The sequence below is a fragment of the Theropithecus gelada genome, chromosome 6, assembly GCF_003255815.1.
Source record: "Theropithecus gelada isolate Dixy chromosome 6, Tgel_1.0, whole genome shotgun sequence".
In the NCBI taxonomy this organism is placed as follows: Eukaryota; Metazoa; Chordata; class Mammalia; order Primates; family Cercopithecidae; genus Theropithecus; species Theropithecus gelada.
The window spans coordinates 143437878-143460994 of NC_037673.1; the positions used below are offsets into that span (position 1 = coordinate 143437878).

The 23117-nt window shown below is 36.8% G+C and overlaps 1 protein-coding gene across 6 annotated transcripts in view; it reads right to left on the minus strand.

Moving 5' to 3' along the window:
• The window catches only part of PPP2R2B (protein phosphatase 2 regulatory subunit Bbeta), a 476090-nt gene that overhangs the window by 414769 nt on the left and 38204 nt on the right, over positions 1-23117 (minus strand). Inside the window, exon 3 of one of the 6 annotated variants that reach the window (XM_025388128.1) lies at positions 15581-15652. The exons of the other annotated variants lie outside the window; for them this stretch is intronic. Coding sequence (XP_025243913.1) covers positions 15581-15590 — 10 coding nt within the window. The 5' untranslated portion in view covers positions 15591-15652. The remainder of the gene's footprint in view (positions 1-15580; positions 15653-23117) is intronic. 6 annotated transcript variants of the gene reach the window in all.

Sequence of the window (23117 nt, forward strand, 5' to 3'; positions counted from 1 at the left end):
AACAACAAAGAATTGTAACCACCTAGAAAAGGAAAACAAACAGACTTAATTGCTCTTTCAGTTTGAAGGCATTTGATGAACCCTGGGGTACGAAAGGGGCACCCAAGGAAAACATGACAGTCTTGCTTAGCTGAGGAGACAGAGGCAATTTCAGGTAGTTTCATGCAACCATAATTTGGAGGCAGATACTAGAGAGGAGAGAGTAGAGAAAGAGTTTGAGAAATCTGCTATAGAAGTCCTATTGAATCTTTGGTTGAATATTAAGATGCACATGTGCAGTGTGAGACTCCACAGGCTTGGCAAAGAGTGATTATCAGTGAGCCTAAAATACTGGGGAGGTATAAATTAAACAACTGTGAGAACCACCCCAAATTGAGAGAGTTTCCACCTGAGATGTTGAGGGGAGACCCAAGAAAGGCTATACCTTAGCAGCAGGGCTAAAATAGCCACAGGGTGATAGCTAATCTAGATTCATTCAAGCAAAGTTTGCAAACAGGCCTTAAAAGGAGCATGATTATTAATGAATAAATTAACTGCTATCAAAATGAAGTCCAGTATCTTTTTAATGGGAGACATCTAGATAACAACATAATATTAAAAATATTCAGCATCAAATAAAAATTTCTAGATATGCAAAGATATGATTAAGATTAAAATCAGTCAATAGAAACAAATTCTAAAAATGATAAGGATGATGATATCATTAGTCAAGCACTTAAAAAATCTATTAAGATTATGTTCAATGACATCAAATAAAACATGAAAATATTGAGGGGAGAAATGAAATCTATGAAAAAATACCTAAAGGAACTTCAGTAGTTAAAAAATACAATGTTTGAGATGAAATTTACTGGATGAGCTTCAAAAAAAAAAACAATAAAATTGAAGATGGGGTATAAAAGTATTCAAACTAAAACATAAAAATGTGGCTAAAAGATAAATGAACAGACCATTAGTGTTGTGTAGGAAAATATCAAGTCATTGAACATACTGCAATTGGAGTTCTAGAAACAGAATAAAGGGTGGGCAGAAAAAACATTTACAGAAATTATAGCTAAAATCTTCCGGCCAGGCGGGGTGGCTCTCTCCTGTAATCCCAGCACTTGTGGGAGGCTGAGGTGGGTGGATCACAAGGTCAGGAGATTGAGACCATCCTGGCCAACACAATGAAACCCTATCTCTACTAGAATAAAAAAAAAAAAAATTAGCTGGGCGGGGTAGCGCGCACCTTAGTCCCAGTTACTTGGAAGGCTGAGGCAGGGGAATCACTTGAACCTGGAAGGTGGAGGTTGCAATGAGCCGAGATCATGCCACTGCACTCCAGCCTGGTGACAGAGCAAGACTCCATTAAAAAAAAACAAAAAACCAAATTTAATAAGAAAATAAAGCCATAGAACTAAGAAATTCAATAAAATTTGCTTAGGATTAAATACAAAGATGATTTTTCTAAGGAACATCATAATAAAATTGCTGAAAACCAAATACAAAGATAAAAATATTGAAAATAGGGGGAAAAAGTCCATTATGTACAGGAATACATATAAGAATTACCATTGATGTCTCATCATAAACAGAGCAAACCATAAGATAATGGTAGACTATCTAGAGTGTTGAAATAAGGAAAAACAAAACTCAGTCTAGAGTACTAGAACCAGGGAAAATATTCTCAGATCCCTCAAAAATGAAGGCAACATAAAGAACTTTTCAAATAAGAAAAAAGTGGCCGGGCGCGGTGGCTCAAGCCTGTAATCCCAGCACTTTGGGAGGCCGAGACGGGCGGATCACGAGGTCAGGAGATCGAGACCATCCTGGCTAACACGGTGAAACCCCGTCTCTATTAAGAAATACAAAAAACTAGCCGGGCGAGGTGGCGGGCGCCTGTAGTCCCAGCTACTCGGGAGGCTGAGGCCGGAGAATGGCGTGAACCCGGGAGACGGAGCTTGCAGTGAGCTGAGATCCGGCCACTGCACTCCAGCCTGGGTGACAGAGCGAGACTCCGTCTCAAAAAAAAAAAAAAAAAAAAAAAAAAAACAAATAAGAAAAAAGTTCAGTGAATTCATTGTCATGCATAAGATTTTAGATGTGAATTCATATCTAAAGAATGAGGAATAAAGGAATGACAAAAATTAGAAATGATAAGATGTCAGTAAATATAAAAGATAATTTTCTCACTTTTAATTTTTTTTAAAAAGCTATTTAAAGCAAAAAAGAATAACAATGAATTGTGTTATGCCATATGTACATATATTATATTTATACACATATGTATACATATATCATGCGTAGAAATAATAATCAGAAAGGGCAAGAAATACTGTTGTAAGATTCTTACATTACACTTAAGTGGAATAATACACTGTGATAAGTGTATTATAAATCCTAGAGCAACCACTAAAATGAAAACCAAAACAAACAGGTATAGCAAGGAATTCACTAGAGGACATAGTATGCTAAAAATAATTACTATGAATGAAGTCAGAAAAAGAAGAAGCAAGGAACAAAGAGCAGATGGATAAATAGAGAAAATAGCAAGATGGTAAATTTAAAAATGGAATGAGCTCACCAATTAAAAAGTGTAGATTGACAGATTGGATAAAAATGTTAGACCTAACTAAATATTGCCTAAAAATATATACTTCAAATATAAAAACATAGGTAAAAAGTAGAAGGACAGAAAAAGACATATGATGTAAACAATAACCATAAGAGGGATATCTTAGTATCATATCAAGCAGATGGCAGGCTAAGCTATATTGCCAGGGCCAAAATGGGGCATTTCATAATAACTGATAGGTAATTTTATGTGTCAATTTGAGTGGGTTAAGGGATACACAGATAGCTGGTGAAACATTATTTCTGAGTGTGTCTGCAAGGGTGTTTCTAGAAGAGATTAGCATTGGAATCAGTAGACTGAGTAAAGAAGATTACCCTCACCAATGTGGGCTGGCATCTTCCAATCCACTGAGGGCCCAGACAGAAAAAAAAGTAGAGGAAGGACAAATATGCTGTCTTTCCTGCAGATGGGACATCCATCTTTTGCCCCCAGACATCAGGGGGCAAAGAAGTCCAGGTTCTTGGGTCCTCGTCTCCAGAACTTACACCAATACACCACAGGCCCCTCCAGTTCTCAGGCCCTGGACCTTGGACTTGGAGTTCCACCACTGGCTCCCGTGGTTCTCGGCCTTTGGGCTCAGACTGAGTTATACTACTGGCTTTCTTTATTCTCCAAATTGCAGATAGCATATCATGGGACTTCTCAGTCTCCATAATAAATCCCCTCCTATATCTGTCTATCTATCTATCTATCTATCTATCTCTCTCTCTCTCTCTCTCTCTCTCTCTCTATCTATGTATCTCCTACTGGTTCTGTTTCTCTGGAGAACTCTAATATGCTGATAAAAGGGTCAGTATATCAGAAAGACATTAATATATGAAATGCATACTGGCCCTATAAAACAGCTTCCAAAATGTAAATAAAAAACTAACAGAAGCAAAAGGAGAAATAGACAAATCCACAATAATAGCTGGTAATTTCAACATTCCTCTCTCAGTAATTCATAGAACAAGTAGAATGACTATCAGTAATTATGCAGAAGATGTAAACACATTATTATCCAATTTCACTTAATTGACATTGAAAAACACGACACACAACACCTAAAACAGTACACATTTAGAAAAAGTGTATGTGGAATATTCACCAAGAGATCATATACTGAGCTACAAAGTAAGGCTCAGAGAATTTAAAAGGACTAAAATCATACAAAGAACACTCTCTGGTCACAAAAGATTAAATTAGAAATTAATAAAAAAAATAGAGCCGGAATGTCCTTCAACATTAAAAATTAAACAGCACATTTCTAAATAACGTAATGGCTCAAAAATGTCAGAAAAGAAATTCAACAATATTTTAACTAAGCAATGATGACAAAACAATACATCAAAATTTATTACTTGCAGATAAAGGCACACTTAGAAGAAAACTTATAGCTTTAAATGCTTATGTTAGAAAATACAAAAGTTTTAAAATCAATGATCTAAGCTTCTACCACCATAAGAATCTAGAAAAAGAAGAGCTGAGCAAACCAAAGTGAAGAAAAGGAAGGAAATAAAGATAAGAGCCAGAATCAAAAATGGAAGCACGAATAGGCCCTTTGAAAAAAAAACAATAAAATTGATTAACCTCTAGTTGGACGAATGAAGGAAAAAGAGAAAGAGAAAAAAACAAATTGACAATATCAGAAATGAAAGAAGGGATCTCATTATAGGTCTTACAGAGTTTAAGATGAAAATAAGTTTAAGAAGAAAATAACCATTTTATGCTAATGTATTTTCCAGTTCAGAGGAAATAGACAATTTCCAAGATACAATTTAACAAAACTGATATATAAAGAATCTGAAAATTCCTATGATCTACTAGAGAAATCATATTTTTAATAAATAAAAAATCATCCCCCAAATGTGGATCCAAATGGTTGCAATGATAGATTCCTTCAAACATTTAAGAAAGAAATACCAATCTTACATAAACTCTCTCAAAAAATGGAGAAAGAAGAAACAATCCCCACCATGTTATAGGAGGCAACCATTACCCCAACGCTAAAGTCACGCAAAGACTTTACAAAAAACAAACAAACAAAACAAAACAATACAAAACAAAACAAAAACCCAAACTAGGAGAAAATCTTTATAACCTTAAGTTAAGCAAAGATTTCTTAGATATGACATGAAAATATGATCTATTAAAAAGACATTAATAAATTGAACTTCATCAAAATTAAAAACTTCTGCTATGTAAAAGATACCACGAAGAGAATGAAAAGATAAACCATAGGCCATGAGAAAATATTTGTAAATCACATACCTGATAAAAGGACTTGGATCTAGGATATATAAAGGACTCTTAAAACTCAATTACAAGAAAGCAAACAATCCAACTGAAAGATGGGCAAAATATTTGAACAGACATTTCACCAAAGAAGACACAGAAGAAACTAAAACTGGAAACAGATATGGTAATCCATAACAAAATGTTAGCATTTAGAAGTAAGCAAATAACAACATAAAAAGATGCCCTGCTTCCTTAGTCATTAGGGAAATATAAATTCAAACTGCAGTGAAATACCACTATACTCTTAGTAGAATGAGTAAAAATAAAAAGACTTTCTCTCCCAAGTGGTAGTGAGAATGCTGAGGAACTGGAACTCTCATACATTGCTGGTGAGAATGTAAAATAGCACAATCACTTTAGAAAACAATTTGACAGTTTCTTAAAATGTTCCCCTATCATATGATCAAACCATTTTCCACCTAAGTACCTACTCCAGAGGGAAAAAGGATAGATCTCCATATAAAGAATTGTCCATGAATGTTCATAGCAAGTGTATTTATATAATAATAGCCCCAAACTGGAAACAATCCAAATATCCATCAACAGATAGACAAAGTATGGTATATCCATACAATGGGACACTTCTCAGCAACAAAAAAAAATTGAACTATTGCTACACATGGTAACATTGATGAATCTCAAAACAATGATGCTGAGTTAAAGAAGCCAGGAAAAACACATACTCTATATATTTATGTGTATAAAATTCTAGAAATTGCAAACTAATCTATAATGGCAGAAAGAGGGCTAGGGAAAGGGATGGATTACAAAGAGGCACAAGAAACTTTCTGAGGGTAATAGATATTTTCATTCTCTTTATTAGTGATAGTTTCATGTGTATATATCTCTCTATGTATGTCAAAACTTATGTACTTGTGCATTTTATTATGTACAATTTACTGTATGTCAATTATACCTCAACAAAGCTGTTTTAAATAGACACCTATTTAAATAAATATTTCTCAAAAATATACAAATGACCAATAAGCACATGAGTAAATGTTCAATATCTTTAGCTACCAGGGAAACAAAAATTAAAACCATGAAAAGATACTACTACACACTCACTAGAATTCTTAAAAACAGTGGCAATTGCAAATGTTGGCCATTACGTGGAGCAACTGGAACTCTCATACACTGCTGATGAGCGTGTAACTACTTCGGAAAATAGTTTGGAAATTTCTTATAGTACTAAATATACACTAACCACATGACCCAGCAATTCTACTCCAATTTAGTCAGAGGCAATCAAAGCATGTGTTCTCAAAAAGCTTTGTAAAACACAGTTCCCAGTAGCTTTTTTCATAATAGAAACTGGAAACCACACAAATATCTATCATCAAGTAAAAGAATAAACAGATTTTTGTATATTCACACAATAGAATACTATGCAGTGATAAAATGAAGGAACTACTGACATGCAATAGCATGGATGAATCACAAGAACATTTTGCTGGAAGAAGTCAGACAAAAAGGAACGCATACAATACAAATCCATTTATATCAAGTTCTATAAGGATAAGCCAACATATAATGATCAAGTCACTGTGGTTACACAAAATTGTAAATGTACTAAATATCACTGCATTGTTCATCTGAAAACGGTTAATTTTATGTTGTATGGATTTCACCTCAATTAAAAATTAGTGGGCCGGGCGCAGTGGTTCACGCCTCTAATCCCAGCACTTTGTGAGGCAGAGGCTGGCAGATCATGAGGTCAGGAGATCGAGACCATCCTGGCCAAAGTGGTGAAGCCTCGTCTCTACTAAAAATACAAAAATTAGCTGGGCATGGTGGCATGTGCCTGTAATCCCAGCCACTCGGGAAGCTGAGGCAGGAGAATCACTTGAACCAGGAGTCAGAGGTTGCAGTGAGCCAAGATTGCGCCACTGCACTCCAGCCTGTTAACAAAGCGAGACTCGGTCTCAAAAAAAAAAAAAAAAATTGGTGTGGTTGCCTAAGGAGATTCACTGTAAATGGTCACTAAGTAATCTTTTTGGAATGATTGAAATGTTCTGTATCTTCACTGTGGTGATGATCAATGGGAGTATACATGCGTTAAAATTCCTTGAATTACACTCTTTAAAATGGGTGCATTTTATTGCATGCAAATTATGTCCCAACAAAGTTCATTAAAAAATACATTTTCTCAACTTCACTTTCAATTATGGGTGCTTAAGTGTCTCATTTGGGCAATGAGAGATAAGAGAAGTCAGTGGCTGGGGCTTCCAGGACATCTTTTTAACAAGAGGCAACTCTGCTGGCATGGATTTTGTGGCTTTTGTCTGTACTTCAGGCAGACGAGACCCTTGAAATTGACTTTATCAACAGTTTTCCATGCTCTCTGACTGCTGGTCAGGTTTAAACTATAGGAATTTCCAAGAGGAGATAAGAGGGAAGGTGGAAGATATTTACACACACATATTCTTTTCGGCAAGGTCTTCAGTTGGCTTTGCCTCTTAACAGAAGACCTTGGCTCCTTTGGAAGCAAAGAACTCAATTAAGACTTCTCATTTTTAGGATTCAGTAACCTCCTCTCCCTTCTTGATCCTGCAGGACCAAGGCTAATAATGATTTAGCTCCTGGTTACTGTACTATGCTTTTTAAATTGAAGAGTAACATGTATACAGAAAAGGCATAAAATTATTTTTTTTTTCACCCATGTAACTACCACCTAGATCAAGAACTAGAACCAATACTCAAAAACACCTTTGGATTCCTACCTCAGTCATTCCCCATTTTATCCCAAAGCAAACACTATCCTGACTTCCGATATTTTGTTTTTGAAATGTATATCAATGAAGCAATACAGTATATTTTCATTCCTGTAAGCAATCCCTTATATAAATATCTCACAATTTACTTGGTCATTCTATTTTTCATGGATATTGAGTTGTTTTCATTTAGCGTTATCATGTACAGTACTGCTATGAACATTCTTATACATGTCTTTTGGTGAATATATGTATGTGTTTCTCTTGGATATATACTTAGTAGAATAGTTGGATTAACTGTATGTGTATATGCAGTTTTAGTGGATTTGTCCATTTTCCAAAGTGGTTGTGATAATTTATACTCTCACTGGTCACATATGAGATTTTTAGTATCACAATATCCTTAACCACCATTGGTATTTTTAGTCCTTTTAATTCTAGCCATTCTGATCAGTATGTAGTGGTATTCCATTGTGGGTTTAATGTGCATTTTCCTGATAATAGAATTGACTACATTTTCAAGTACTTATTCTCTTTTTTGAAATGCCTGTCAAGTCTCTTGCCTATTGTTCTATTGAGCTGTCAGAGTCTTTCTTATTTGTAGTTCTTTATAATCTGATGTCAAGTCTGTTGGTAGTCACCTGCTTTGCTAACTTATTTTTCTACACTGTGGCTTGCCTTTCCAGTCTCTTAACTCTTTTTTTTTTTTGATGAATAGGAAAATTTAACTTTAATGTAGTCTAATTTATCAATATTTCCTTTAATGATTATTATCACTTTTTATGTCATTTTAAACATTTTAACCTACCTAAGGTTTTCAATATTTTATGTTATCTTCTAGAAAATTTAGTATTTTATTTTACACATTTTAAACATTTCATTTGAAATTGCTTTATGTGCGTGTGGTAGGGACCAAGGTTATTTTTCCCCAAATAATTTCAAAATTTCTCCACATCGTTTATTGAAAAGACCACATTTCCCCCACTGCTCTGTAGTGTCATCTTTTCAAAGATTGGAAATCCACATAAATGTGTGTTTCTGGACTTTATTATATTCCATTGATTTATTTGTTTGTCCTATATCTGATACCCAGTATCTTAATTATTGAAGCTTTATAAGGTATCTTAATAGGTGGTGTTCCAGATTGAACTGTGTCCCCCTGCAAATTCATATATTAAAACCCTAACCTCCTAATGTGACAGTATTTGGAGAAAGGGTCTTTAAGGAGATAAATAAGGTTAAGTAAGGTTATAAAAGTGAGGTCCTAATGCAATAGGACTGGTATGCTTATAAGAAAAAGAAAAGACGCCAAAAGTGGGCACACATAAGGGAAAGGCCATGTGAGGTAACAGCAAGAAGGAAGCTGTCTGCAAGCCAAGAAGAGAGGCTTCACCAGAAACCCACTCTGCCAGCACCTTAATCCAGCCTCTGGAACTGTGAGAAAATCAATCAATATTGTTTAAGCCACACAATCTCTGATATTCTCTTATGGCAGCCCCAGCTGACTAATATAAGTGGTTAATTCCTGTACTATTCTTCCAATTGTGTTGGCTGGCTTCTTGCCCTTTACATTTCTATATAAATTAAGAATTAGCTTTTCATTTTCCACAAAAACCATCCTGACATTTTTATGAGAATTGCGTGTTGCTGTAGATCACCTAGGAAAGAATAAACAACTTTACAATGGTGAGTCTTTCCATCTGTGAACATGATATATTCCTCTAGTCACTTGTCTTTCTTACTTTCTGCTAATAAAGTTTTTGGTATTGATGTTTTGAGCCTCTTTGCTTAGATTTATTCCTAAGTATTTGATATTTTGTTGCTCTTAGAAATGATATAACCCCCCAAAATCATTTTAAATGTTTGTTGTTATCATGTGAAGATACAAGTTCAATTTACATGTTAATTAGGTATCTGAACACCTTGCAAAATTACCTATTTATTCTAAACAGTTTGCCTGTAAGTACTTTCATATTCTCTATGAAAATATCCCATTAAAATGTTCCCTTCTACCTGTAGCTTGCTGAGAGATTTTATCATGCATATTGATAATACAATTTTTAAAAATTCAGTTCTAGAACTAGCCTTTAGCTTTTTAGTCCATTTACAATTAATGTAACTACCATAGGTTTATTTGTTTTATTTTGGCCTAGGAATGTATTTTTAACTTCTGAAATTTCCCTCTATTAGCTTGTAACTCATGAATTATTTTACCATTTTAAAAATATTGGTTGCACTAGAAATTACCGCATATATCTATTAATTTTTAAAGTCTAATTTATATTAGCTATCTTACTACTTTCCCCAAAGTGTAAGAGAGCTTAAAAACTTTAACTCCCTTAATCCCTTCCTTCTGTTATTTGTGTTATTTTTGTCCCGTTTTAAACTTTACATGTTATTATTTCTGTCATTTTTTCCATCAACTTACAACACTTTTCATTATTGTTCACTCACTTCTGTATTTTAAATGTATGTCTCTCCTTGCAATAAATTATCTCATATTTTACTGATTTAAAAACATCTTTATTTTGCTTTTATCTTAAAGGTTATTTTATTAGATAGAACATTCTAGAGTGGCAGTTAGCTCCTTTCAGCATTTTAAAGCTGTGACTCTACTGTCTTTGGGGTTCCATAATTTCATTAAAAATTCAGCTGTCCAACTGTTTTTGTTTTAATGGTAGTATGTGTTTGTCTCCAGTTTTAAGATGCTGTTTCATTTCTTAGCAATTCTACTATGATGTGGCTAGGCATAGTTATTTTTTAAAAAATTTATCTTGACTGGAGTTATAACAGTTCTTAAATCTGTAGTTCAATGGTTTTCATCAATTTTAGAAAAATCTCAGTCTGTATCTCCTCAAATATTGATATGGCTCATTACCTCTCTGTCATCTTCTTGAACCTCAATTAAAAATATGTTAGACCTTTTTACTATATCCCATGTATCTTTTGGCTTTTTTCTCATTTTCTATGCTTTGTATTTAGGCACACAGACCAATGGAAAAGAATAGAGAACCCAGAAATAAACCCAAATACTTACAGTCAACTGATCTTTGACAAAGCAAACAAAAACATAAAGTGGGGAAAGGACACTCTTTTCAACAAATGGTGCTGGGATAATCGGCTAACCACATGTAGGATAATGAAACTGGATCCTCGTCTCTCATCTTATACAAAAATCAACTCAAGATTGATTTAAACTTAAGACCTGAAACTATAAAAATTCTAGAAGATAGCATTGGAAGAAACCTTCTAGACATTGACTTAGGCAAAGATTTAATGACCAATAACCCAAAGCAAATGCAAGAAAAACAAAGATAAATAGCTAGGACCTAATTAAACTACAGAGCTTTTGCACAGCAAAAGGAACAGTCAGCAGAGTAAACAGACAACCCATAGAGTAGGAGAAAATCTTCACAATCTATACATCTGACAAAGGACTAGTATCTTACAACAACTCAAACAAATCAGTAAGAAAAAAACAAACAATCCCATCAAAAAGTGGGCTAAGGACATGAATAGACAATTATCAAAAGGAGATATATAAATGGCCAACAAACATATGAAAAAATGCTCTTCATGTCTAAAACACCAAAAGTAACGGCAGCAAAAGCCAAAATTGACAAATGGGATCTAATTAAACTAAGAAGCTTCTGCACAGCAAAAGAAACTACCATCAGAGTGAACAGGCAACCTACAGAATGGGAGAAAATTTTTGCAATCTACTCATCTGACAAAGGGCTAATCTCCAGAACCTACAAAGAACTCAAACAAATTTACAAGAAAAAAACAAACAACCCCATCAAAAAGTGGGCAAAGGATATGAACAGACATTTCTCAAAAGAAGACATTCATACAGCCAACAGACACATGAAAAAATGCTCATCATCACTGGCCATCAGAGAAATGCAAATCAAAACCACAATGAGATACCATCTCACACCAGTTAGAATGGCGATCATTCAAAAGTCAGGAAACAACAGGTGCTGGAGAGGATGTGGAGAAATAGAAACACTTTTACACTGTTGGTGGGATTGTAAACTAGTTCAACCATTATGGAAAACAGTATGGTGATTCCTCAAGGATCTAGAACTAGATGTACCATATGACCCAGCCATCCCATTACTGGGTATATATCCAAAGGATTATAAATCATGCTGCTATAAAGACACATGCACACGTATGTTCATTGCGGCACTATTCACAATAGCAAAGACTTGGAATCAACCCAAATGTCCATCAGTGACAGACTGGATTAAGAAAATGTGGCACATATACACCATGGAATACTATGCAGCCATAAAAAAGGATGAGTTTGTGTCCTTTGTAGGGACATGGATGCAGCTGGAAACCATCATTCTTAGCAAACTATCACAAGAACAGAAAACCAAACACCGCATGTTCTCACTCATAGGTGGGAACTGAACAATGAGATCACTTGGACTTGGGAAGGGGGACATCACACACCAGGGCCTATTATGGGGAGGGGGGGAGGGGGGAGGGATTGCATTGGGAGTTATACCTGATGTAAATGACGAGTTGTTGGGTGCTGACGAGTTGATGGGTGCAGCACAGCAACATGGCACAAGTATACATATGTAACAAACCTGCACGTTATGCACATGTACCCTAGAACTTAAAGTATAATAATAATAAAAAAAAGAAAAAAAGAAAAAATGCTCAACATCACTAATGATCAGGGAAATGCAAATGAAAACCACAATGTGATACCGCCTTACTCCTGTAAGAATGGCACTGGAACAGAGGTGTGTCTATTTTGTTTGGTTACACGAGTAAGTTCTTTAGTGGTGATTTGTGAGATTTTGGTGCACCTATCACCCAAGCAGTACGCACTGCACCATATTTATAGTATTTTAGCTCTCGCCCCTCTCTCTCTCTTCCCCTTAAGTCCGCAAAGTCCACTATAGCATTCTTATGCCTTTGCATCCTCATAGTTTAGCTCTCACATATCAGTGAAAACACAGATGTTTGGTGTTCCATTTTTGAGTTACTTCACTTAGAATATAGTCTCCATTCTCATCCAGGTCACTGCAAATGCTGTTAATTCATTCTTTTTTATGGCTGTGTAGTATTCGATCATATGTATATATATCACAGTTTCTTTATCCACTTGTTTATTGATGGACATTTGGGTTGGTCCCACAATTTTGCTATTGTAAGTTGTGCTGCTATAAACATGCTTGTGCAAGTATCTTTTTCAAATAATGAGTTCTTTTCCTCTGGGTAGATACCCAGGTGTGGGATTTCTGGATCAAATGGTAGTTCTACTTTTAGTTTCGTAAAGAATATCTACACTCTTCATATTGTTTTTCATAGTGGCTGTGCTAGTTTACATTCCCACCAGCAGTGTAGAAGTGTTCACTGTTCACTGCATCCATGCCAACATCTACTGTTTTTTGATTTTTTGAAAATTATGAGACCATGCCATAGTGACAAATGAAAACCTTAGGTTAAGAAAACAAATATTAAATACTCAAATTAAGAATGCAATCAATGGATTTAAAAGCTGCTGTACTATAGAAGTAGAGAAGATTACTGATCAGGAAGTCAGGCCAATAAGTATTTGGTCCTGGGGCTCCTTCTATTTTCAATTTCTACTTTTTCTCTTAATAACCACCCAGGCGCATGGCTTTAACTACCATCTACACCTCTCATTCTGTTCTCTTCCCAAAACTCATGGCCTATTTGATGTCACTCCATGGATGGATGATACATAGCTAAAGTTAATTTTACTCAAACAGAACTCTGATACCCTTGAATAGAGGCCCTTGAATATCTATTCTAATGTAGCAATCCAACAGTTACTAACATATTCTCCTATCCCTATTTTGTCATAGTAGTTTTAGGTGCCTGATATTTTGTTGTATTTCCTTTTTACAGTACAACTTCCCCCATTAGAACATAAGTTGCAGGCCAGGCACGGTGGCTCATGCCTGTAATCCCAGCACTTTGGGAAGCCGAGGCAGGTGGATCACAAGTTCAGGAGTTCAAGACCAGCCTGGCCAATATGGTGAAACCCCGTCTCTACTAAAAATACAAAAATTAGCTGGGCGTGGTGGTAGGTGCCTGTAGTCCCAGCTACTTGGGAGGCTGAGGCAGGAGAATTGCCTGAACCCGGGAGGCAGAGGTTGCAGTGAGCCAAGATCGTGCCACTACACTCCAGTCTGGGCAACAGAGCGAGACTGTGTCTCAAAAAAACCAAAACAAAACAAGCAAACAAACAAAAAACATAAGTTGCACTGGAACAGAGGTGTGTCTATCTTGCTTGCTACTGTCAGTACTCATAACTTAGTCTAGAACATAGTAACAAATATGAATGACAATTTGTGGAATGAACCTGAGAAGATACTCATAGCTAGACTGTACTTCCTTTTGCTTAGATGACTTCTGACTGGAATGGGGTTGGGAAGGTTGTAGGTGGTTTGGGATACAGACAGATGGTGGATTGGGAGGTGATGCATCCTCATTCTTTGCTATCTATAAGCCTACATAGCAAGTCAAGCCTTCATCACAGGGATGCCACTCATATTTCCCGATTGACACCATACTTAAACTTATCCAATTTACTAGCAATCCTATCAACTCTGCCTCCAAAATAATTGATCCAATATCTATTCATTTCTTTACAGCTTCTCTGCTGTTGCATTAATCCAAGCCTCTGTCCTTTCTTGTCCACCAACTGTGATAGCCTCTTATTGGTATTCCTGCCTCCTACTCTTGTTTCCCTATCATTTATCTCTACACAGCAACCAAATAGCTTAAAAATAAAAAAATTAAGTCCTTGACCTACTTTAAACTGCAAAGGTTTCCTATTACACTGAAAATAAAGCCAAGTTTCTTATCATGGTGTTTAAGGCCATATATGGCCTGGCCCCTACCTTCTATACTGACTCTGGCTTCATCATTCTTCCTCTTGCAAACTAAGCTCTAGCCACACTGCTCTGCTTTCTTTTATGCTAACAGAGTAAGCTCATTACTGCTTAAGGTCCCTTTTACTTGCTCTTCATTCTGTCTAGAAGATCCTCTCCCCTGATTTTTATATGGTTGATGACCTCACGTCCTTCAAATCTTCAGCTTCCTGGACCACCATATTTAATGGCCACTCAGTATTTCATTATCACACTGTCCTGTATTATCTTCTTCACAATTTTTGTAGCTAACCTAAGTTATTTATTTAGAATATTTTTCCTATTATTGTTTGTTTTATTCATTAGCATTTTCCCAGCATCTAAAATAATAGTGACCCATAATAAAATAATGATCCATAGTAGGTCCTTATTACTTATCTGTGGAATATTGCAGTGAATGACAATGAAAGGAATATACTCTCAAGCTCTCACACCACTGCTCTTCTAAATGTCACTTCTTTGGAATGAGTCCATGTTTATTTTTTCTTTACTTAAAAGGAAATAAGTAAAGTTTAAAATCCATATTTTTTTCCTTTGCCTATACCCTCTCTCTTCTTATAGAACTATTACATATTTCTTGTAATAATAATGATTGTATATGTTCAATTGACCTTTTATTCCTGTCAAGGTGCTAAATTATCTCATTTATTTATTACATCAACCCTCTGAATTAGATCCTATTATAATGTGCACTTTATAGATAAGATGTATGAGTTTTGGAATGTTTCCATTAGTTTCTCAAGACCACAAAACCAGGTAATGATAAGAAAGACTTTGAATGACTGATGACTGAAACTTTTTTAAACAACCCATTTGGTAATCAGTGATGGTGGTAGAAGGGGGAGATATGGGGCAGGGAGGAAGAGGAAGGGAGAGAGAACACTTTATATCATGACAGCCAGATGAAACTTTGGTAGCAAACTCTGAACTCGGCTCATTTAACATCATTCCCAGAAGGAAGGTGCATTAGTTCGTTCTCACACTGCTATTGTATAAAGAACTGCCTGAGACTGGGTAATTTATAAAGAAAAGAAGTTTAATTGACTCACAGTTCTGCATGGCTGGGGAGGCCTCAGGAAACTTACAATCATGGCAGAAGGCGAAGGGGAAGCAAGGCACATCTTACATGGTAGCAGGAGAGAAAGAGAGAGAGTGAGGGGAGAAGGTGCCACATGTTTCAACCATTAGATCTCATGAGAACTCTATCACGAGAATAGCAAGGGGGATTGTCTCCCCCATGATCCAATCACCTCCCCCTAGGCCCCTTCTTGAACATGTGAGGATTACAATTTAACATGAGATTTGGGTGGGGACACAGAGCCAAACCATATCAGAAGGACAAACCAAAGTCAGGTCATTCACTCTGAATCCCTTTGTCTTCTGTTAGAATAACACCTCGAATAAGTAGACTCTAAAGACTTTGAGTTCAGGAAAATCAGAAAGACTGACTTTGCTAGACCATTTAATCTTGGGGCTTAGCTTGACCCACTTATTCTGTTATCTAAGAAACAAAATTACATGCAAAATAGAAAGTCATTTACATCTGCCAAGAAGTTTAGTTTGAAATAGGAGAGAATGGAAAGAGAAAAATAGTTAAGAAAAGTCTTAGGAAGATAAAAACCTCAAAGACCAAGAGTCTGTCTTTATATAACTGCAAATGTTTTGATGAAAACTAAAGGGAAAAAAAAAGTTTGTGTCTAGATAATTGATTAAAATTTTAATTTTCTACCTGGTTATTTGGTACTATAAAAATATAATCATACTAAATCACTTCACAAAGTGTTGTAATATTTGTTGCTTTTTCTCAATGAATTTTCTTAGAATTTTCGTGTTCTATATTAATATTTTGTGGTATAAAGTACAGTGATTATTTTTTTAAATTTCCAACTTTCATTTTAAGTTCAGGGATACATGTGCAGGATGTGCAGGTTTGTTACACAGGTAAAAGTGTGCCATGATGGTTTGCTGCACAGATCATCCCATCACCCAGGAACTAAGCTCAGCATCTATTAGCTATTTTCTTCTTGATGCTCTCCCTCCTCCCACCCTCCACCTTCCAACAGACCCCAGTGTGTGTTGTTCCCCCCATGTGTCCATGTGTTCTCATCATTGAGTTCCCACTTATAAGAGATAACATGCAGTATTTGGTTTTTCTGTTCCTATGTTAGTTTGCTAAGGATAATGGCCTCCAGCTCCATCCATGTCTCTGAAAAGGACATGATCTCATTCCTTTTTTTGGCTGCATAGTATTCCATGGTGTCTATGTACCACATTTTCTTTATCCAGTCTATCATTGATGGGCTATCATTGATTATCCAGTCTATCATTGATTCCATGTCTTTGCTATTGTGAATAGTTGTGTAATGAACACGTACATGCATGTGTCTTCGTAACAGAACAATTTATATTCATTTGGGTATACACCTAGTAATGGGATTGCTGAGTCAAATGGTATTTCTGCTTCTAAGTCTTTGAGGAATTGCCACACTGTCTTCCACAATGGTTGAAATAGTTTACCTTCTGACCAACAGGGTAAAAGCATTCCTTTTTCTCTGCAACCTCACCAGCATCTGTTGTTTTTTTGACTTTTTAATAGTAGCAATTCTGGCTGGTGTGAGATGGTATTTCATTGTGGTTTTGATTAAATGCAATTATTTTTATGCATTTGGAGAATTAATCCTGTCCTTAAAATCCATTGAAACATAGCATTAGAAAGACATTTTGTGAAATTTAGTAATGGCTTAATTTGTGTCTAGATTAGCAAGTGATGGAAACAGCAGAGAGGAAGTATGAAAAAGAAAATCAACAAATTCTATGAAGCTATTGAAATGTGTCAGAAATTTTGCTAACCACTACATGAATTAGCTCATTTAATTCCACATTAAACCTATACAGTCTTATCATGACTCAAGTTTTTAGATGAGCAAACTGTATACCAGAGAGGCTAAGTAACTTTGCCCAAGTTAGCATGCAGTAGAGCCCAGGGAACCTGGGCAGTCTAATGACAGCTTAACCACTCCAGCATACAACTCTTGAAGGAACCCACAGTAGCTTCAGGAAAAAAAAAATATTAATATGTGCCTAAGATAGGTAAGTCACAGCAACAGGGGCAGTGGAATCAATTGTCTGAAAGAGTCTATACCACAGGCTTATTTAGGTAACCAGTATTCAAATCAGAAAGAGCTAAAGACAGAGTGACTTCTGGCATTATGATCCAAGAAAAACTTAGCTACATGTGAGTAAATTGTTAGGCAAAAAAAAGGTAGGATGGGAACTTATCCTTGAATCTCTGAGAGAGAGAAAGGGGTGTATGTGTGTGTGTACATGTATGTATATGTATATATAGGTATGTAATTGTAAATATACATATGTATAAATATATACATAAATACATTTGTGTACTCAGGTTCTTTGTTTCCTAACATTCATTTTGGTGCTGAATGAGAATTTTACATTGGGATGTATGTGTGTGTACAAGTATGTGTTGAGTGAGCGAGAAACTTTTGTGTATCATGGGATATGTATCCATGCCATCTGTAGAATGGCATAGAATAGTACTGAAAACCACCAATACCCTAAGAGTGGTGTGAGGAGGGATGAGTCAGACCGGGAACAGCATTTCCTGACTGCCCACTCACAGGCACATTGCCAGAAGGTTTTATTTATTCTCCAGGTTCTAGTCTTCAGATTCATAAGAACAGATAATATTGATTTTTATGAGAATTAGAGTGATTAACCACAAGACTGTACTCTCCAGGGACTCTTTTTTATTTACCCATGTTTACCAGCATCTAATACTCTGCCTGGCATAAAGTCAAGACCTAATAAATGTTTGTTGAGGGAATAAGTAATAAATTTATGTAATGTTTTGTATTTATTAGATCAGTTCCTGTTGTAGAGTCATTGCCCTCCTGGGTTATGGAGAAACTGGCACTCAGATTGTGTTATGGGATCCTTTCAGAACCAAGGTTTTTTGACCCATTAACAAACCCACTTCCTGGTATATTTTTTAGGGGTGTATAGAGACATAAATTCAATAAACAAGAACTTATTGAGTTCTATTATTTGAACACTATCAGAGGGAACTGGGGATGGCTCATTGAACGAGCAGGCCAAATCCTTGTTCCCATAGAGCTTACATTCTTATAAGTTAAGCAACAAAATAAGTAAATGCATAACATGAATGGGTGATAAAAGCTATGAAAAATCAGGGAAAGGAGAATGAGTTTGATGGAGGAATACTATATAGTGTCCCCCGGGGACAGAATTCTCCAGGGCCTAGAATCAATTTAATGAGAATTTTAAGTGACATTATTAAATGACATTAAACACTTCCCTTATTAGATTACATTGATAACTTTTCAAAGATTTCAACTGCACCCAAATTATAAAGTTCTTGGGAAACTATTTTCTACTTTATGTATAGATTTCTGTTCAATGAGTGGCTGGTGGGACAAAAGGATGGCAACAATGATCAAGAAAATAAACTTCTAGAGGAAACAAGGAAGGAATTATAATAGCCAACATATTTTGGGTACTTTCCCTATGCTGGTAAACACTTTATGTTCATTATCCCAGTTTATCACCAAATGATTTCTTTGCAATAGGATTATTCTTATCTCCCCTTTATGACAAACAAGGCACAGTAAGATTCTGTAACGCTCAACATCACTTAGCTAGTAGGTAGAAAATCCAGGATTGAACCCAGGTGGTCTGATCTAGGGCCAAATTATCCCCTTGTAGGATTAAGTAAACTGCCCCAGAATCCAAGTTTTCTAACTACTAAGATACACTGCTTCTTTTAAAAGTATAATGAAGTAGGAGGGCTTAAGTATTTGAGATTATTATTTTTTTTTAAACAAAACTGCAAACCCCACCATGAAAAGATGCAGTATTCCATGATGACTTTTCTATTCTTTGAATACTATATTGAATTTATTCTAGCCTTTGTCTAGTCCTCTGTGCTTGCAGTTCCCTCTGCCTGGAATGCTCACCACTGGGCTCTTCGCTTTGCTGACCCTTTCCCATCAGTCAAGCCTCTGTTCAAATGCATCTCTTCAGAGATGCCTTCCCTGTCTGCCCAATTGCTGGTAGCCCATCACCCCTCAGTCACTACCATGATTTATCCTGTTGTTATGTTCTTCCCAGCCCTTGTCACTATGTTAAAAGTTACTGATGTTCCCTATGGCTATTTTCCCCTACTAATATGCAAATACCATGATGTGGGTGGCAGTATTCATTGTAATTGGTCCAGAACCTGACCTCTGCCTGTACATCACAGAGGCTTCAAAAACACTGAAGAAATGAATGCTGTCCCTTGGGTCTGAAGACCCAGATAGATCCCAGCGGGCTCTACTTCTGTGCAGGATCATGCATCTGCCCACCATCCCGTGCAAAATTAGAGTACAAGATGGGAAAAGAGATATCTGCAACTGGGGCCTGAAAAATACTTACCAATAAGCACCCAAATGAGCCACAACTGCTCAGAAACCTACCATGGAGACCATCTATGAAGCCTACTTGCAGGAGGACCAATTTGGAGTCAATTTCTGCAGTTAAGTGTATGTAAGTTCATCATTTCAATTTTATCTGAATCTCCTTGTTCATGTCTTGTTTTTAGTTCCTACCTTAATTTGGATCTAATGCTTGTCATGATTAATCAGCCATTTCCTCCCACCAGAATGTAAGATGAGAGCAGAGATCCATCTGTCTTCTACAGCACTGTATACTCAGTGTCTAGAAGCATGTTCAACACATAGTAGGTGCTCAAGTAATACTTAATAAAGGGATGAACAAATGGCCCAACACTAAATTTCCTCTGTAGACAAAGGCAGCTGGAAGAGCAGAATGAAACATTTATTGAGTCCCTTCCAAGCCCCAGGCACTGTTTCAGATGCTTTTATGTATCTTATTTCATTTGTTTACCCTGTTAAGTGGCAAGCTTTGAGAGTCTCACTTATAAAAAGCTAGAATTCACAGAGTGAAGATGCCTTTCTTCTTCCTTGCCATAAAATTGGGTCTTGCTGGGCAAGTGGGTTTTTAAATGAACACTGGGTATCACTGGAAGCCTCAAACTTTAATCAGTTTGGTGAGGTCTGTGCCATGACCTGATAATGCTGTTTCCAATAAATAATTATTCAAATAAATAATTTTGTATGATACCCTAGCATATCTGAGGATCAACAGAGAATTGTAATGAGAGCCTTGGCCACCACCTCACCTATAGGATCACTTCCATTTATCATCTCAGCTCTAATTTATCTGAATCAAAGTTTAAAACACAATTTCCAAACAGAAGACTAGAAATAACTGCAAATAAAGTGAATTTGAAGGAGGCTGTTCCCAGGAGGTACAGAACGCTTAGCGTAGGTCAGTCAGACAGGGACAAATGAAAGCTGGCACAGGGTCATGCTTGAGATTGGACTGGAGAAATTGTAGGAGAACCAGTTCATAAAAAATGACTGTCCCAAATCCCCAGCCCTGAGCTCAAAACACTCAGACTTGGCCCACTACTTAGTGATGCTTCAGGGGCTCAGTGTGAGCAAACATGTAACATGTGCCCTGGTCCTGAACTACCTTGTTAGGTGCTCGGTGTGAGGAAGGTAGCACTTATGAGAACATTCTTGAAGGCTTAATAACAGCGGAGAGTCTTTTCAGCTCATTCTGTGTGTAACTAGGGCCAATTTCAAAGAAAGATGAGTTTCCTTTAAAAAAAAAAAACAGTAAAATAATAGTGCCATTACACATGCCTCCCTCAGCCATTTAAAAATACCTTGAGGCTGGTTCTCTCCTGAGGGCTTATCAAGACATATGCCTGCCATGTAGTCGATTCTTTACAGTGTATCCTTAAGGTGTTTTTCCCTCTTCACAGAGTTGCTACTCAGGTCAGCACATTGTTCTAAGGTATTCCCAGGAACCTCAGAAACAGTCAAACCACTTTGCTTGTAAGTACAGAGGCCAAAACACCACCGTGGAGCCCACAGGCTGGTTCAGTCCTCGTAGTTTACACTAATTCTCTGTGTGGTTTTGGGTAGTTCACCCGTGGTTTGGGGTTAACCTCTCCGCAAGATGGTGGGCAGGATCTAAAAAGGGCTTCCATGTCACTTCCAACTCTGGCTGTCTGACTTGATGAGGACTGTCAAGGGCCAGTGGGTGCCCTCCTCTCCTCACAGGCTACAGCAGCCATTTAGAAAATAGCTCTGTATACAGGCAAGGGAGAAAACTGACATTGTTCCTTCGCTTCTGAGTTCACCTGTAACATCCTTCCTTTAGCAGGTCTGCAGCTATGCTCTCTCCAACTGAGACTTAGAGAACTGGGCATTATAAACAGCACATATAATCCCCTTTTCTCCACCATCGTTGTTCCCTGGCGCTAAGTCCAGAGTTTCCATACCCTGAACTAGACATGGAAGAAGGGAGGAGAGTACGCAAAGTTCAGCGGTGCCATTTTTTTTTAAACTTTGTCATCCTAGGACAAAGTTTCTTGAAATATTATGCTTCGGGTTTTTTCCTCAAAAGGCACTGGGGTACTTCTTGAAGATGGTGATTCTTGGGCTCAGCTCAGGATCTACTGATTTAGATCTTTAGGGGGCTGTAAGTCCCCAGATCTTCATTTTCTTTATTTTTATTATTTGCTTTTCATTCATTTGTTTAACCCTTTTCTACCATATCTTCATGGTGTCTAACACCTCAGTGACAAAGCTTTGTTGATGACAGTGTGGGGGATTGCTTTGAGATCTTCTAATTAAAAGTGCCATAGGACTACCCAGATTTTTGGTTACTGAGTACAAATCTGCATTTTAAGCCAAATACTGTAGATAATTCTTATTTATGGTAGCTAACATTTGGAAACTACTATTCTAGAAAAAGGGAGACCAACTTTTAGCCTTTTGCTGCTACTAACCATGATGATTATTCATTCATCCAACAAAGATTTATCATTCACTACTATATGCCAGGTACAACAATGAGCGAAAACACAAAGAACCAGTTCTCACAAAGCTAGCAGTCTAGCAAGAGAAAGAAATGATAAACAAACACATAATATGCCAAGTAGTAAGAATATCTAGGGAGTGAGATGAAGGGTGAGTGATGGGAGGCATGCTTTTCAGACAAAGTAGGCAGGAAGGCCTGTATGTAGGATGATTGTACAAAGACAAAAGAAGTGAGGAAAAGAACCATGTGGCTGAGGGAAGAGCGTTCCAGGCAGAGGGAGCCACAAGTAGAAAGTCCCTTTCCTTTGCTATGACCTGGTGGTGTTTTGGCCTCTGTACTTACATGCAAAGTGGTTTGACTGTTTCTGACATTCCTGGGAATACCTTAGAACAATGTGCTGACCTGAGTAGTAACTCTGTGAAGAGGGGAAAACACCTCAAGGATACACTATAAAGAATGGACTGCATGGCAGGCATGTGTCTTGATAAGCCCTCAGGAGGAAACAGAGGTGTACATCCCCCAGGAGAGGGGATGTACGTGGTCTGTTTGAAGAACGGCAAGGAGGCCGGTGTGGCTGGAGTGAGGTGAGTGAAGAGGAAAGTTAGAGGAGATCAGGGGCTAATACCTTGTAGCTTGTTTGCATTATTTCTA